The sequence below is a fragment of the Scatophagus argus genome, chromosome 15, assembly GCF_020382885.2.
Source record: "Scatophagus argus isolate fScaArg1 chromosome 15, fScaArg1.pri, whole genome shotgun sequence".
Taxonomy (NCBI): domain Eukaryota; kingdom Metazoa; phylum Chordata; class Actinopteri; family Scatophagidae; genus Scatophagus; species Scatophagus argus.
In genome coordinates this window covers 12,970,612-12,989,503 of record NC_058507.1, presented here as the reverse complement: position 1 = coordinate 12,989,503, position 18,892 = coordinate 12,970,612, and the positions used below count along the sequence as shown (strand labels likewise).

The window sequence follows — 18,892 nt, the reverse complement described above, 5'->3', positions numbered from 1 at the left end:
TGAAAATGCCTTGTTGATGCCAGAGGTCAATGGCCAGACTGCTTTGAGATGATGGAAAGGCAACAGTAAGTCAAGTAACCACTTGTAACCACTTATTTTTTTGGCACACTTTGTGACTCTTAGTACCAATTTAGCATTGTTTAATTGCCACAGCCTACCTGAGTATTGTTGCTGACCATGTCCATCCCTTTATGACCACATTGTATCCATCTTTTGATGGCTATTTCCAGCAGGATCGCACGCCATGTCACAAAGCACAAATCATTTCAAATTGCTTTCTTGAACACGACAGTGAGGTCGCTATACTCAAATGGCCTCCACAGTCACCATATCTCAATGCAATAGAGCATTTTTGGGTTATGGTGGAATGGGAGATTTGTCTCAGGATGTGCAGCTAACAAATTTGCAGTAACTCTGAGATGATATAATGTCAATATGGACCAATATCTATGAGGAATGTTTCCACCACCTTGTTGAACCTATGCTACAAAGAATTAAAGCAGTTCTTGAAGGCAAAATAGGGTCTAACCCGGTACTAGCAAGTACCTAATAAAGTGGCAGATGAGTGTATATAAATATAAAAGGGTGTAATTAAAGTTTGCAACCTATTTATTTTTTATTTTGACAACACAGTTACTTTTTACAGTGTGCAAAATATACTTACACATCCTGCACACCATGAAGCATGCAGGAGCTGGCTAAAAATATCCAGTGTTGGTTATCAGTGCTCCGTGGGGAATGTCCACTATGCCTGGCTGTAATCACTGACACTGGCATAGAGAGGGCATAACTCCCTCCCTCTCCCTGAGGACTACAGCACCAAGAGAGCTAGAAGAAATAGAGCAGGAGTAGGACTGCACCAACAGACCCACCTGTTTTACCACAGATGGCTTCATAGGCTGTGTGCTGGCCACTGGACACGCTTCCACTGGCTGAACTCTCTGCAGACGTCTGCCTGTTGAGCAGACACAAGACAAGTATCAGTGAAGACCAAAAGAATCAAGTTATGCAGTTACAAGATGTATGTGAAAAATGCTTATCTCCACAATCTGGGCACAAGATAATTGCTTTTGACAACTCCTAGATGTTGACACTTATGTGTGCGTGCATGGTGTCTGATCTCATTCATCCTCTGACAGGAGAAAAGTACAGTCAGTTATAAATACTCTGATTGCATGTGCAGTCAGTGGGGGCCAGTGGGGGTTAAATGTTTACCGACTGCCTCTCATGAGCTATTGTGACACGAAGGGGCCAAATTCCTGCTCCTTGTCCTGGGTGATGTGAGTTTCACATTGGCAAGATTATTGTGGTGATTACTGACGATGTGAACCTGAGAGCATTGGCTACAGACTGAAAAGGTGTATACATGGTATTTCTTATACGGAAGTAGATTATACCATCTATGTTTACCTCCGAGGACTTCATACAGAGATCTGGAGGTCATAAACAAGAAGTCACATAGCCTTTTTCCACATAATCAGAGCAACAGCAGATATAGTGTTTTCACAGAGTAAACCATTACAAGAACTGGTGGGGCGTCGAGCATGAGCAGACACGTCTGTAACCTTATACATTAAATCTGTTAGGCATTTTTAGAGGGAACAATAAATAAAGCTTAGTTTGCATTAACCTCTTGCCCCATAACAGCAGCTTGCCAAAGGAGCATTAACAAGGTAATGAGGGTACACACTGCCTCCTTGTAAGGGGCTGCACAGTTGTTCTTTCATACCATTACACAACCACAAATAGAACTGGCCCGCTTCAAGCATGGCATACCTTGACAGGAAGCGACTTCTTTCATATTGAAAAGGGGGGAAAAAAAACTTGACCTCTGGGTTCTTCACATCACTTTCTTTGTCAACAGTCTCACACTCTGTCACTTCAAGAGTCAAGCTGCAGCCAGAAACACTGCAGGTGAGAGCAAAATCTGAACTTGCAGTATGTACAACTGACATATAAGCTAGAAGTTGAAAATTTCACACTACTCACAGAGAGCGAAAGAACTTAAGTAAACATAGCTGATGTGCAACTTTACCTTCCTGGTGCATTTCGGTAGCTAGTATGTCTTCATGTTATTCATATCGACCGAATGGCATACAGTTTAACCATAAACACACGTTTGGCAGCTTCTGTGTGTATACAGTATCCTGTGAAAATAACTACTGTTGTGGCTGAGTAATAGGGAGTGAAAGCAACAGTGAGGCTGACATTAATGGTGGGGCTGTAATTGTCACCCTATTAGTAATGCCACACGACAGCCTGGGTTTCCGTAGTTACAGCTGCATCTAGCCAAACCTCGCAAACAAAATACCAAACAGGCTCATTTATTTGTGTTACAAATTGGTCCTTTCAAAGCCTTCACTGAAGTCATACCACTTTGAGTCCTAGCAGCCCTTTGGGTTGGCAGCTGTGGTATGTTGATAGACCAGAGAGCCCTGCCCTGCTGAGTAGATACTAACATGAAGCACATTTGCTTCGAGCAAGTGTACCACATGTTAGCTGAGCTTAAAAATCTAAGGCAGTGTCACTTAGAAAACAGTTCCAAGGTCTACTCAGCTTATTTTAATCTTTAGTTAAAAATGGATGCGGACCAGTCCCTCAGCTCAATCGCTAGACGCAAGTCAGCAGTTTCGGACAAAGCTGCGTGGATAGCTCTCTGCTAGGATTTTGTCTTGCAGGGCTCAAAAAAAGGATAGCATTTGGCCGCATCAACAGAAATCTTCACTTCATTTCCTTTCCTCAATAAGACCGAAAACCAAATGTCCTTCTGATAAACAGATTCAACTAAGAACTGTCTGTGATCATCAGTGCAAAGACCTGTCAAGGCCAGCGATGGTAAATTTGCACCAAACAACAGTATTGCAGTTCAACTGCTGGCTAGAGGAAGTTGTTTTGGGGGGGCTGGATAACCTTGAACTGTTTGAATAGACCCAGCACAGTGATTCTATTATAAGTTGGAGGAAAGCGGGTCTATACTGGGATGCATTTCAGATATGCCTCAATAACAGAGGTATTGAGTTGCCCCTAAAAATGAGCGATGGAAATAAAGGGAAGCAACTTATTATCCCACCATTCTCTGCAAACAATCATCTCCTTTCCCCTGGACAGAGTTTACTTTTCTCTGTCATTCTTTCTTTTCCCCTCTCTTTATTCTTTCTTCTCATTGTTTCCATCAGTGCATTTTTGGTCCCGAAGCTTCCGTTTTTCCCACACTCTCCCCTGTCACACTGGTCGACCACAAAAATGCAGGACAGAGGAGAGTGTGAGGGGGCTCTGGAATTCCACATGCAGAGGGTAAACACAACCACTGCCAGGAAGACACACACACAGGAGCAAACACAGCACCTACCCGGCTGCCCTAACCTATTCTACAAGCCCTGCACTGCACCACTGCCCTCTTAACTCTTCACAGGCCAGGTACAGTTTGTCCAGTAAGATGAATGTAACACGTCAGCAGTGCTACCTGCTACCCTCAGACTCTTCTGTTCACAGTGTCAGCAGGCCTGCAAAGTTGCAATGAATGATGAAGTCACACAGAAAAATGGGCAGTCAGATAGTTGACAAGTCACATACAGAATGTGTTCCTATCCAGTTGTGTCCCTCCCTCTAACGTATTAAAGAGTTGTGAAGAGACCTTCGCCTCTGCAACAAAGTGCTTTCAACAAATAATCAGACCTGATCACAAAGCCTTGCTGTTGTTGTGTAATTGGGCCAGACGTTGCAGTAATAAAGTCATAAAGTAATTGGGCAAAAAAGCTGGCAGTTCAGCCCTGTTTCACTCCTTTCTTTTTATTTTCCCTTATGTGCTCTTCAGCTTATCTCCAAACCAAACAGGATTTAAATGGCGCTCGGAGCCGAGGCCCTTCCACTGAACCACATTCTGTTTAGGGTTCAGGCAGAAATCAGGCCTGTGATGAGGTTGTTTACTGAACAGGCAGATACACCCCGTGGCCAAGAGACTGGGAGCACTCCACTAAATACATATTCTAACTCTCATTAGCATTAGCCATGTCCTCTCGAACTCGCCAACCCCATGCACTTTGTCTGGATCCACAAGCACCAGCCAACTGCAATAACTTAATGAGCTATACATCACATGGTGACTTTGTTAAACCCTCAGCTATACTGGATTTAAGTAACGTCAGGTGTCAGAAAGAAGTAAATCAAGAGTAAATGCATTCAGTTGCAAGGCTGGTCTTACTTGATGAGGCGTTTTGTTGTCATTTTCTTGATCTGTCCTTCTCTGGCACTGCTGGGAGGCTTTGGGGCGAGAACAGGACTAACACAGGTTTGGACGTGACTGTGGCCATGACTGTGATTGGGCCCAACATGAAAGCTGGGTGGGAGGCAACTAGATGAGTATGTGGGAGTCTGTTCCTGTCGGGTATTTGTCTGGTCTGGGAATTGAGCCTAAGAAACAAGAAAGACAACTGTTAATTAAGGTCAATATGATCTCAATATCACTGCGACAATCAATGTACTTTTGACCCTTTGATGAACTTAGTTTGCAATGATATTTTGACGTAGCTTAACGATTTTGGACAGTCAGTGTAAGGCTGTCTGTCCTGTAAGAGCAGCTACTAACAACAACAGCTCACACTACCATTATTATTCATTCTATCACACAACTCTGATCCAAAAATATTTGCACTTGCTGAACCCATATAATACCCATGTGAAGTGTCGGATGTAAGAAAAGATAACACACAACAATGAGTCATACAACCTCAATTGCGCGTGTGTCCTTGAAGTTTGTGTAGGACAAAAACAATCAAACCCAATTCCAAAAGAGGAATAAAAACGTGCAATCACATTTGCTATGTGGTCTCTGGTCATTAAGGTGAAATATCAAAGAGCGTGACCTGAATTAGTGCAGATATATTAATGAAATGCCATCTCAGTATCAAAACAAGCTGAACATTTTTTTGCAGCTGGCTGCACTGAGAGGCAAATTCTTCACATTATTTATTTGTTTGTACAAGATCTCTTCAAAGGCTTGGGAAGGGGGTAAAATACCGTTTTCTTTCTGACATAATATTTTAGAGCCACATTTCACTCTGTCCATGCAGTGCTGGGGAATGCTTTGCATACATTCCTTCCACGTCTCATGCCAATGCTATTTTCTTTGCAGCTTTATACGGCTATCTAACGAGCTAATGGTTTTCCAGCTTCACAGTGCAGCCATTCAAAGGGCCGGCAGTGTGACAGAGAATATCTGATGTAATTTGTGTGCTGATAAATGAGAAGTTGAGTTTCCGGGTTGCAAGGCCCATGGCCGCAATTCAGTTTGAGCGGGACAAGGAAGGGCACCTTTCTTTGGCTGCCAGGTGGCCTTGGGCCAAGTCTGGAGGAGCCGTGCAGTCTGCACCCAGTAACTGGAACGTGGACCAGGGCGCCGGAACAGCCCCCTGTCTCTTTCTCTCTCACAGAAGTACACACTCATACACATGTGCACATGAGCACTCACACTACATAAATAGCTGCCTGTTGTGTTTAAAGTTAATCCACAATGATCAATTAATTCTCCCATGAAGCCACAAAAGCCAGATAGGTGAGTTTGGGAATATCAAGTGCTGCAGTATCAACAAGACCTAAGCCCCTCTCTCATGCCACTATAGCATAGTCAAGTTAAGTTACAGGGAAAAGAAAGATTTAGATTGTGTCTGGAGTCAAAACACATGTGTAATAGTAATACACAAAGTAGCTGCAGGATGGAAGACCTCAGTTTGTGTAAAGATAGGCATTGCTCAGTCAGACTGGCAGAGAGACCCATGTGGGCGGAACAAAGGGAGAGGGGTGGCAAGGATATTAGGGAGGGATGAGACAACCATATCCAGCATCAGTCTTTTTATGACCTCAGATTGTGAGGGTTGAGCAACAGGATGGTTCTGTTGTAAAGTCCACATGCAGTTCTCAATGCCACAATCCATTTCAAACTGTACAAGATTTTTCTGCCTCTGTATGGTTGGTGTATGATGGAACATATCATAAAAAAAACTGATATGAGAAGGGGAATGGAACGAAGGAAAAGCAAGGGATCACTTTCATAAAGTGCCTTGCGTAAGGCTGCCAGACCAAGCCAAGAGAAATATCACCTCAATTGCATTAATTAAGGCCCAACCAAGATGAAGAAAAAACAATGACGTGAGAGCAACTGCATTACTCAGGACAGATTGGAAAAAAGCGGGTGCATCCAATCATTCCACCCTGTAAGCTGTCCCATGGCATTCTCCTGTCTCCTTTTCTCTCCATCCATAAATGGACTCCACAAACTCTTCTGGAAAATGCTCTTCCTTCCTTCCCTAGCAAGTAAAATTTTAATATTTTTCTCCAAATCTTAAAATTATGCAGCGCAAAATGACCAAGACCTCTCTACCTTTCTAATCTCCCTCTAAAAACAACCAAATCACATCTGTCATGGCTATTCAGGCATGACTAAAAGGTTTTTTGTCGCTCCATTACTAATGCTGAGCAAATCATATCCCAAAATTTTATTTGTGTTGCGAAGGGAACGCTAATGGAGCTCAAATCTGATATGAACAGTAATGGTAAGATTTCAAACTTATGACGGACTCTCTAGTGCCCTCTTAGGCAGCATTCCTTAATTACTCACCTTCCAATATAAACCTAGCCAAGTCGCTCAGCCAAACAATGTAATCTTGGGGTGAGGAGTCATGTTTGACTCTCCAGGAATGAGCTTCTGTCGAGGAGGATATTGCCATCAAAAACCATTTTGTTAAGTGGCTTGGAAAAAGATTCTCAGAATAGTTTTGTGAATGCTAACATGAAATCTTTCCCCTTGATGTGGTTGTATTTGTACTATTTTGGACAGCATTGTGCCAAGGTAAGTGAACATTCTGTACAGACAAATATGAAGGTTTTCCTGAGTTATAGCTCAATAGTTCTCAATACATATTCTGTTTTCATCCATGTGGTGTTAATATTAAAGCAAAACAAAGGTGGTTTTATGCCTCTGTGCACCAGTCAAGTTACGGTTAACATCCATATCTGTTCAGACTCATATATGTCGTGACCAATAGAGAGCTTTGTCACATGAGGCTCAGGATCATCAATTCAGTATCCGAATGTAAAATATATTCACAACCTGCCCTTCTGTTCCTGAATTATGATTAGATAGATATTATGATAACATTATGATGTGACAGTGAATTTGACCTTTGACCTTCTTGGATATAAAATGTCATCACTTCATTGTTTTATCCTATTAGACATTTGTATAAAGCTTCTGTCATAATTAAGATATAAATTGGCTAAAAAGGTGAAGAAAATGCCTCAAAACTTTCCTGAGATACTGCAGACGGACATCCCGAAAACATAGAACCTTAGGCCATGGCGATCATCAAGCAGAGGCACAAGAAAAGGTCTGAGCATTTTAAAGGAACATTATTCAAATGGTACCACCAACAAATCCCAGATGCATAATCCTGCTGAAGTTTTCATTTTTCCACAAAAGGTTTAAGCCCATGTGTCTACCCAACTACCGTGCACTAAAGCATGAAAGTTGACTTGTTTCAGCTTATGACTATAAGCAATGTGATCATAAATGTATCATATTTATCATGAAATAATAGAGGGACTCAAAGCAAAATATCTTCCCTACCTGGAATCTGCAGAGGCTCTGGTCCAGAAATTGTCGAGACTGAAGTCTTTGCTGTTGCAGTTTCTGGATAGCAAACTGAAGCTGGTAGCTTCCTTGGGTGGGCTGGTAGTGCTGCTGGGGGTTCACCCCTGCCACCAAGCTATATGTACTCTGCATCTGCCCGTCCCAAAGACCCTCCTCCTCCTTCAGAGACCTGTGGCTTGAAGAACACAGAGAACGAAGAACGAAGAGAAGTCATTGAAAAGATGACAGAATTAAAATCAACAAAAACACCAACCACTTTCTCTTCTGAACCATACAAATTGTGTTGCTTTGCAGTTAAAGACATAATATGTAAGATTTCCATGTCAAACTGTCGTAAAAACTTGGCCTTTATCGACCTATATGTGTTGTTGTGTTGTGTACTTAGATTATCCCAGTTGGTTCAAACAACGTTCAAACATGAGTAATCTGTAATTTCATTCAAGTCAGCGTGAATTTCAACTGTTATACTGCCCTGTAACTACCGGGAGAAAGTCAGAGACTGAGGAAGGAAGTCAGCAAATGTGACTAAATGCAATATGCGAATAAAATCTTAAAACATTACCTCATCATGAACATGTCTGCCCAAGTCACTTCAGATAAATTTTCATTGGTTGTTCTTACTTCACTGCGTCATCAAAAAGTCTGTGTTTATTTTGATTGCTTGGATTGAGAGACCCCTAGTGGCAGAGATCATATATTATATTACAGTATTATATTGTTATTATTAATAATAATTGTGTCATGTGTCGGCTCAGTGTTCATGTGGGAAAACTCCCCCTGTAGAAAACAATACTGTCCTTGTGTTCATTAGCTGTCTTGTTGATGGCAGGATCAGTAATCAGTATGAAGATACAGCCTATTGGTTGGCTTAACTGAGCATTAAGACGGAAAACAGGTAGCATGATTCCTTTGGAACAGAGCCAGGCTAGCTGATTCCTTTTGCTTCCAGTATTTATGCTAAGCTAAGCTACCTGGCTATAGCTTCATCTTCAGATATTTTCATCTATCTCTTGGCAAGAAAGCAAATAAACACATTTCACAAAAAACTACTTTCCTTGCAATTTTTTGAAGCTGAGATGACAATTTTACTATAGCCCTTAAGTATTCTTGCATAAAGAGTGAGAGAGAGTGAGGAGACAAGGGAGGATGAGGGGTGGCAAAACAGCACCACAGAAGAAAAGCGTCACCGGCACCGGCACCACAGTGTGTGCCCCTCTCTTGCGCTACACGTTGCATTTTTTTGCCAATGTTATCCTCAACCTTTCAGCGCAAGGCGTGGGGGTGGCAGCACTTTTTCAGTTACTTACATTTGATCATCCAGTTGTACATGCAGTCCCATTTAACAGGTGTATGAAGGTCTTTTGCCTGAGATGCTTTTCTATTCCATTTTTGAGTGATCAAGCCTGTAGCATTGTCATTAGGTAAGTGATTCAGCGAGTAAGATGAGATTTGGGTTCTGCTTTCCTTATATCCCTGTGCTCTCAAATGAAGCTACTACTTACTTACTGCAGACCTGTCTTAATAGCTTGAATATTGCAAAATGGCACAAGCTTCAGTGGCTCAATAGTCAACCATAATAAGACAGTATACTACCATATTTTTCTTGTTAGTTATTTTTCCACCCAACCAAGACTAATTGACCAGAGCTAATTAGCTTCCCAACACTACAGGCTAAAAGTAAAAAAGACAAGACATCTCACAGTGTCCCAGAAGGAGACCACAGAAACCTCAAGTCAAAGTGTGCAAATCAGAGTCAAAGCAGAGGGCAAGCCTGTGGCAAACACAGGCTGAACTAAAAACCTTTCCTCTTTGCCTCAGTGCTCCCTGTGCTTCACGTTCCATTCACATCACAAAGCCACAACCTGGAAAGCAAACCTTTTGACGAGCTCCACGAGTTTGTAACTGGATTATCTGTCATTAGAACTAAGCCCGTTTCAGCCCTTTTTTTTCCCTTTTTGGCTCCTGCTAAAGCAATGAGGTGACCAGCCTCCCCTTCAGACACGCTTAAATTGAGTCTATGTGGAGTCTGGTGTGCTGCTGTATATGTACCAGCTCAGCCAAAAAAAATGCCATAAAGAGCACTACTGGGAGCTACGAGGAAAAATATGAAACAAAAAAAAGAGAGAGCGGTACAAGTACAGCTGAAGAAACGGGGGTCATAATGACAAAAAAGTTATTGGAAATGCCTCCCATTACACACAATAACATCTGTCCATTGGTCTTGAGCAAAAGAAAACACTGTAGACTTAAAATTACAATAGCTTCTCTATTTTTAGACCCTAACTATGATAATCTCTAAAATTAGAATTCAATTAATCTCGAACAACAATGCACACTGTGGGATAATAATCTTGTGTCGCTCAAGTGAAAAAATATTTCTGTCCTGGGTGGCCAAACAAAAACACAAGGGATCTTAAACTCATGTGAATGTGCTATCCGCCCATGCATTTCTCAGTTCACATAATGGCGCATATATTGCAAAAACAACTGGTGTGACCACAGGCCAATTCAATTTTTTTTAGCTTCTAGAAACAAAGGCTTGTCTGTGAACATTCGCAAGACTAGAGATTCTACAACGCCAGGAGACAAAACAAGAACCCGTTCTTTGTTTACAGCAACCGTTTCCTTTAGCTTGGCTGCAGTTTGCAGCGCACACTGGACCACAGGGATCTTCAATGCTACCTTTTTATTAACAAATGGACTATTTCTCCAGTCGAGAGCATATGCTTTCCATGAGCACCATGTCACAGTAGGACTCCAAGGAGAAGTCTTTTCAGGCAGGGCTTGTCAGCACAACATCACACAAAAAAATACTACAGATCACCATGAATTTAAAAACAGCAAGAGTTCTTTGTCCAACACAGTGACCAATGAAATAAAGGAAAAGAAGTGAAACAGAAGAACAGTTTTACATCTGAGATTCTCATCACTAGTGCAGCACATGTGTGGAGCTCCAACTATCTGGGACTTCCCTTCCTGCTGGCCCTCTGCTCGTTGGTGTCAGCTTACTCCCTGCTGCGCTCGCCATCCTTTAATATGCTGATATGACTTACTGTAGAACAACACAGCAGTGCAAGTTGAGCACATGTGCGGCATCAATCTAACTCAGCGTGAATGTGGGAAAATGGACAGTTTGAGATGACATCATACCACAGTATCTCTAAGCCCTGCGTGGTCAGCGTGAAGGGTATTTCCAACCATTCCATACCGTTTGTTTACCTTGTTTTATTGCAAAAACATGACACTCAATAGAGCAGAAAAAAATAGCTGAGAATTTGTTATGGGGGCAATTTAGAAAGGGATGCTGATGTTTTAGTTAAGACAGCGACAAGCAATATAGGATCGTGAAACTACCAGAAGTCTGTTCCAAGAAACATTTATTGAGTTTAATAGTGAAACATGGTTTAGTAAACCATTAGTTTAAAATTAGCTAATAGTTACTAAGAAGTTACTTAGCAATGGATTTACAGAGAAACTCAGTAATGATCCACTGGCAACCTGAGTGTCATACATTTGACCCAATATTTTCACTGTGGGACGTGGCCTGCTGTAAAGGTGCATGCATATCCGCCGAATAACCTAAACCCATTCGCTGGAATTTCATTCGCTCTTACCTTAAGGGTTCTCCTTCCTATTACCACATCTGGATCCAATCAATGTGAATAAAAACTTCTCTTCTTTTAAATTCAAAGAAAGGCAGACATCAAACCAATTTTGTGGGAACTTTGTCCCCCATCAAAGAAGTTTTAAATTTTCACCAGAGTTTTTCTGATTAGTTGGGTTGTTGGCTCAGCAAAAGGGCTGTCATAAAATCCTTTGGAATGGTACGGTCTTACAAAATTCGACCAAGGCAAACATCAATCTACAAAAGTATTGAACAGCACTAAAAATAACCAGTATAAACAGGGTTTCGGTATTTCTCAATTTCTCAAAAGCCATGCTGGAGTGAAGCTAACAATGCAGAGATAATAGTTTCCGGTCATTTGTATGTTCAAAGAGAAGCAAATGGGGAGGCAAGTTCTGTGGCTGGGGTGCTAACGCAGCTCAAGACGCATTAATGAGTGTTCACATGAGTAATACAAGACAGACTTGGAATTCCATCTTAAACTCAAACCACAACTGTAGAAACAAACCAAATCACTGCAAACTAAAATCAGTCAGCCAAAAATAAGATGCGACTTTGTAAATGTATCAAATTATTACATTTGCAAATTTATAGAAGTAACCAAACAGAAAAAAATGGTTGTCGTCTTTTGTCTCCATGTCTCCAGTGTGAATGTCTCTCTGTTGTTTCTCCTCACATCATGCCATAAGCACACTGAATGGAAATCATCATAAACGCATCAGGAGGTCCAACAGCGGAAATGATACCAAAGTTAACCGTGGGTGTACGAAGATATGTGGTAGAGTGAGGCAGCAGCTCTCATAGCGCTGATGCAGCATACCTGGTAGATCCTAGCAGCGGCACTTCAAAGAGCCGTGCTACTCTTTGAAACCCATCGTACTTCACCCCTGTGGTTGCTTAAAGAGCCAGTGTGCTTAACAGTTTCAGCATGTTTGGCACAAACCGTCAGCCCGAGTGTGTGGTGGTGGGAGGCTCAGGAAATTCTGTGTTATAAGAAACAGCACCAAGGTGAAATCAAGGCAATTAATCCTAATGTCTTATTAAAGACATCTCAATAGGAGATGTCTATATACAGATCAAAAGGGTGACTTCTGTCCTGGTATGGTAAAAGCCACACAAAGCTATCTTTAGAAGTATAAATTCTATTAAATCTCTCTCTTGGTTTGTGGAAATCTAAACTTTTTGAAAACAGAAAAGGCCTGACATTCCTGAAATTCCTTGACAGTTCAATACATATGAAAAGGCAGGACTGGAAACAGCAACAGAGACCAAGACCAAGGCCAAGCTGCATGAGACACTGTCACTCGCAAATTGAGACAAAAATAAAAGGGGAGTGATTATAGATGCTTACCGGTTAATAAATTACACCTTCAGTAGCTGACAGCTTTATTATCCTGGCCTGGTACTGTAGAGCAGGACAACGTGATCATATTCTGCCCTACTGTTTCCATCTTTCTTCTCAGAGCAACATGAGAGGGGTGAGGCATGGGGCGGGGTGGGGGGTTTCAATGGTTGCAGAAGCGAGAGCCTGGAACAGACAGACTATGTGGGTGTTGACAATGCCCCCCCACCCCTCCGATGCAGCGCTCTAAGCTGCCAGTATGCTTCACACACTCCCAGCACTCAGCAGTCAATTCCTCTATTACCTCCACAAAGCACAATGAAAAGGGAACAAAATTCCCATTTCCAGACACACATTGAACTAGCCTGCCTAGAGGAGAGTTGGCACTCTGCAATCCTTTTCCAAAGACTAACATTCTTCAATCTAAAAAGCCATCAGAGACCTTTAAAAAGCCTTTCGATTCTATTGAGTGTGACCAAATAGGCTACCACAGTCTCACTGTATATCTATAGTAAAGATATGATTGTGCAGAAAATCTTAAGGACACAAATTTGGACAAAGTGACTAATATTTTACATGTCCACATACAAACACAGGAGTCTCTGAAGAAGAATTAAAAAAGCACCTTCCCAAAAGTTCAACGCTCAGCAGCATTACTGTAACTCTTCAGGCTTTATGACAGATTTTGAAGCACAAGAATGGCTGTGAATACTAACTACAGTGTCTGTGCTGGTGTACATCAGCACAGCATCTCAAACTCACAGCTCTCGCAGGAGAGATATGCTGTTTACCTTGGCAATGAACCCCATTGAGACTGCAGTGCACTATTTCTTTTCTACCGCCTCAGGGGAGGGCAAATAAACAGTACACGTGAGCACAATGGGGAAATTTGACCAAAAGTAGCACTTTTAAGGGAGGGAGGTGTAGAGTAATAGGGAAAGAACTGTAACAGTTTCCACAGAATAAAAATATATTAAAGTCCAAATGAAATCACATTTAGTCATCCCTTTTTGTAGTCAAAAATAATATCAAGTGTTTTTCATAATTTATTATTATTAAAAAAGGGTCCCATCCTGCCGACTCACCCTTTTTACGTAGACATCAATTTGGCTCTGTCAGACACGGCTTTGGCTCCAGGAATTAGAGTAGTTTTAAATCTGGGCCCTATGTTTGTGTATTTTGGTGTGTAAGTTATGCTTTAGTGAATGTTTTGGAATTGGTCCATTAGATTGCCTGAGTTGGTAGTTGTGGCAAGGTTGCAACATAATCCCACAATCAAACTATGAACATCAAAACCATTAGCCGATCAACCATTAGCAGAACAACAATACTTCTTGCTTTTTCTTTCTTTCTTTCTTTCTTTCTTCTTTAAAACCTTTCTCTTCTCAAATTTTCAAGTTTCCATTTTTTGATGATTTATACCAAGAAATACTCTTATTCTTATTTATAAAGCAGAATATTTAAAACTGAATTTTAAATGAATTCTGTTTTTTTGTGTACCCTCATGCTAACGTGGTACCTGCAGTAAAAAGATGCTGTTTGCCCTGACGTTTATTGTAAACAAGGTCCTCCATCACTACATTAATTGAAAGTGAAAAGAAAAATGGGGAGGGCAAGCAAAAAACTATTGACAATAACAATTCCAGTACTTCCCATCAGGGACTCCTCTGATACCAAGTAGCAATCTGAAACCATTGCTCTCATTTTTCAAGCTCCAAGATGCATACACCAGAGAGTGCTGATTGCTGCAGGGCCACACATGAAGCCAATGATTGTTGTGCTACTAAAAACTGACTGAGCAGCACACTGTGGCTGAATGAATTAATGCAATTGATAGCCAAAACATTACAAATTATGACTTTTTTGGAAGAATGAACTTCATTTAATGAGAATCCAGATAATAATGACAGCACTGGTGCCAATCCTGTAAATCGGCCAGGTACATCTCTAGTTGCAGAAAAAGTATTTTTGAAATGCTATTTTCATCAATTATGCATTACAGATGTGTTTAAATCAGACCAAAACTTTCCCTGCACATGCTACTTTTCTTTGGACTCACCCAGTGTTGTTACATAGATCCGTTCCAATGTGAACAGCTTTCACTGGCCCTTGGGTTGTAGCAGCAGTGTGCCGTACTTTAGGGTTCAGTGTGAAGCTCTCTCTGCTCAGCATTCTGTTGGCCAGGTTCATGCTGGTCAGCTGTGGGCAGAGGAGAAATCTTCAACAGATGATTCATCTCAAACTCAAAAGTTAAGTTGCCTCAACTAAACAGCTCACTACTAGTCATCCCCCTGTCTAAAGCAATGGAAATGTTTGATGAATAAGCGCTTGTGTTCCTCCCTACACGGACCACTTCATTTTCTTGTATCTGGGGGCTATGTTAAAATGTACACACAGCACATGGCAGAGCTACTCTCCACTCAGCACTAAATCCAGGTGGTCCCCCCCCCCCCCCCGAACCACTGCCACCTCCCCTTTCTCCATCTCTAACAGAATCAGATATCATGACTCGACAGCTCAAATCTGTTTACAACCACATTTCAGGACTACTGTGGCAACTGAAAGTGCACCTCTGTACTGCCTTGGGAATTATGTTCAGTGAAATCTAATGGGAGAATTAATTATACTGCTGTGGCATTTTATTTACTTTATGTCCTCTGGTGCACTAAATGTTCAATAGGAAAACTGTAATGCTGCCAAGCCTTGTACAATGTGAAAAATGTGTCAGCACGGTGTTACAGCTCTAAGGTACTTACTGAGGTATACTGGTTGTATTTATACTGTTTGATATAAACCGAGGAAATGAAAACACATGTGGGCGCCAATATTGCTGAGCTTTTGGACGACATGTCATATATCATGTCAACAGATCAACATTTATATATACTGTATAAATCCTAATAAGTAGTTCTTTACCACATAAGGTACAGTTACCATGTTCACCACACTATTCTGTAAATGGTCATGTACATTGGCTTGTCTAATCAATAAAGAGTGTTACAAGGACAAATTAAAATAATTCACTGGACATACACACATGCTGGATTCATGGATTCACTGTCATATCTATGCATCACAGCACAGGAGTATATTCACTTTATTGTTACCGTGCCTGGCTTTACTCAGCTTCAATTTCTGTTTTGTATACATGTGGCCTTGCATGGGAGTGAGTAATTACTTAAACCTTAAAGGTCAACTAGTGCAACAGGGTGTTGTTCATGTTTACAAAGGTCTCCATTTAGTTCAGCAAGTGATTTAATGACCTCAAATCTCAGTCTTTAAAAAAAAAAAAAAACACACACAAAATGTACTCTGAGCCTTTAAGTGCAAAACACTGGACTATTTTACTCTGAAAAATAAACTACTGCCAAGCCCAGGTTTAACTATTCGTGGGGTATACAGCAAACACCTTTAAGATAGACAGAATAATGTACAGTCAAAGGAAGCCATAAAATCTGCAGTCTGTGTGGTCTAGTGCCATCACAAAAAAAACTTTGACAGAAAAAAATCCACTGAGGTAGAGGAGGAGGAGAGGGAGGAAAAGCTGAGGGGCTCCCCACGCAGAATGACAAACCTCTGGGGAATACAGGAGAAGGTGGTGATGGAGCCAACGGAGCTGCCGCTCCCCTGCTCGGTGCCAATTTGCCACATTCCTCTATTTATAAGCATCAATTACCACAAAAAAGTGGCTGCTTTTTAAGTATCAACAGAAATCACTCTGCCATGGTGCATCTGATAATGAGACCTCACACAGAGCCGAGGCTTGATGCGGCTCACCACTGTTTGGGCCAGTTAGCTTCAAATCCCAGTTCCAGACCCACCCCCACACCAGCCCCAGCACACAGACTGCAGGCGAGCTGAGGGCTGAAGGATGAAGGTGCACGGTGCGAGGCAGCCGACCCTTCGGCTCCAACGGGTCTGCTGAACGAATGAGCAGCTAGATGCTGCCAATCAGCATGGGGTCAGAGCCAGGTTTACACATCAACAAAGAGAAATATCAGAGACCTCACAGCGAGAGACTACTGCAGAGAGGCCAGATTCTTCTTCCTGACATGAAACATTACACAGATCCATTACACAGATTACAGTTTACAGTTTACAGTTGCTTAATAACTCAACAGAGCTTCTTCTTCCAGCACAGTGAAACTTCCTGCCACAGTTGGGGGGCAGCTGCTGGTTCGGTGAGCTATGGAGGCAAAAAACATAATGAACTCACGTGTTGTGTCAGCAGGTTGATGTGACTGGAGTTGGCATAGTGGCGAGCAACCTGCTTCTCAGCCAGCTTTTGCAGGGCTGAGATGAAGGCCTGCTGGTTAGACTGGGCCTGGGCTGACAGGGAGTTTAACTCCTTGAATGTCCCCACTGAGTTTGACTTCAGCTTACTGGAACTGCTCCTCCTGATTGCTGACATAGAGAATTACAAAAAAAATGTGAGAATATGGGTCTGAACCTGATAAACAGTAAGTGGGTACAATAGTGAGTTTACCTTGGCCTGCAGAGGTGGGTCTAGAGAGTTTCTGTCTATAGATGTGCGTGGCACTTGGGATGGAAGTGGTTGCTCCACAGCTGGACGTCGATGAGGTAAAGGACTGAATCTTCCTGAGCACCTGGGTTGGCTGCCCAGTAGAGACTGTGTTAGAGCCAGTGGAAACCGCTGTCCACGTCGCTCTCGGTGGCTGCGTGACCACAACAGCAGAGGTATAAGCAGGAAGCTCAGACAAAGTCTCAGAATGGCAGAAGTGAGACTTTGCCAAAGACTGTGCATAGGACGGTGGCTGAGCAGGTGGCGGCGGTGGCGGACAATGGAGAGGCATAGACGTCAGGGCAGGAGAACAGTGCTGCAGATGAATATGTGTGGAGTCTAAAGTCACAGGAAAGCTGGAGCAGTGCTGGGAGGACTGAACCTCTGGCAGGGCTTTGCCAGTTCTAACTTCTGCCTGCTGATCTTCAGGCAAGGTAGGAACAGAAGACTGACTCGCAGTGGCCTTGATGTCTGGGTCACTGCTGACTTTCCCTGTGGAGAACGAAAGTTCTGAAGTGTTGGGATCCATTTTGGCCACAAGCTGAGCTGTTCAAAGGCGGAAAGAAGCCAGAGCTCCTTTATCATCAGTAAGCCATTCCTTGCCTCTGACACACATTTGTTTTCCCCCTAATCGTTGCTAATCGTTTGATCGCTGACCATTTCTTCAACCCAGATGACTCAACCTTTTTCCATTTACTTTTTATTTTTTTATATTTTTTACAAATCTAAACAAATCCTGTTCACTGTGCTTGAATGATAAACATTAAAACAGACTTACAGTAACAAGAATAGTATATGGTGGGAGGGGCGGGGTACAGGAACTCACTTTTGGAATTCTCACAGTTGCCTGATTCTCCTGAGGCATTTACTTCATGAAGATCTTTCTTAACACTCCTGACTTTTGCTCCTAGGAAGACGGTGGCTGATTTATTTTTCTGCATGTAGAATGTCAGTACTTCCTCCAGATCGTTTTCACTATCAAAACGAAAAATATAGAAGATAAATGTACACAGCAGATTGAGATCACTCTTCAGACAGCAGTACACATAACAGTGAAGAGCCAAGCATTGAACAATGGGAGACAGACTTGCCAATTCACTAACCTCGCTGCAGTGATGTACTCTTGAAACACACTGGGGTTAACACAATGCTCCTCTTTGCTATTCTCCTGTTTTTTCACCATATGTTCTGTCTCCTGAGAAGATCAGAAAGAATAAGACAGCAGGTATACTCAGTATGCACAGTGTTTCCTCTGTTTACGCCATCTCTTAGAATTGTGATTTTGTGTTGAAGCTGAAGTCTGGAAATACCTTGTTGTAACAGTGGATAAACTCCCCTAGCTGGTGGGACAGGATGCGTCTGCGGTCTTGGAGTGGAAGCTGGCGACTGGGCAAGGCCACCTTTATGTCTTGTTGGAGATTACTGGCTGCTCGTCTCAGGAAGCGAATCACCAGCTCCTGTGCACATGACACTTATTCAAGCTGCCTGTGTGTCCTCCTACCAGGGTTCAATGCCATTTAAAGCACCGAAACTCTTGAACTGAATGGCTTAGACATCTACATCACAAGTTCATACTGATTTTCCCAAAAGGTTTGAGGTCACTGATGATGATGATGATGTATGCCCTTACAATGCAGACTTTCCAATCAAGCTAACTTTTTCAGAAAAAAAGTTTTCCTCCTTTGTGGTCACAAATTCCACATACACATTTCAGCTATAGTCCGGGTACATATGAGTAATAGAATAATAATAAGGGGA

At 42.1% G+C, this 18,892-nt stretch overlaps 1 protein-coding gene across 12 annotated transcripts in view; it reads right to left on the bottom strand.

The window, feature by feature from the left end:
* Window positions 1–18,892, bottom strand: part of ttll5 (tubulin tyrosine ligase-like family, member 5) — a 45,852-nt gene that overhangs the window by 4,202 nt on the left and 22,758 nt on the right. For 3 of the 12 annotated variants that reach the window (XM_046412283.1, XM_046412278.1, XM_046412276.1), the window contains 10 exons: window positions 18,445–18,591; window positions 18,238–18,329; window positions 17,961–18,109; window positions 17,099–17,626; window positions 16,829–17,016; window positions 14,672–14,811; window positions 7,622–7,820; window positions 4,202–4,410; window positions 1,777–1,908; window positions 982–1,433 (listed from right to left, as the gene is read on the bottom strand). In XM_046412283.1, the coding sequence (XP_046268239.1) occupies window positions 1,226–1,433; window positions 1,777–1,908; window positions 4,202–4,410; window positions 7,622–7,820; window positions 14,672–14,811; window positions 16,829–17,016; window positions 17,099–17,626; window positions 17,961–18,109; window positions 18,238–18,329; window positions 18,445–18,591 (1,992 nt within the window). In that variant the 3' untranslated portion in view covers window positions 982–1,225. The other 9 variants (XM_046412281.1, XM_046412280.1, XM_046412285.1 and 6 more) reach the window with 7 other exon arrangements.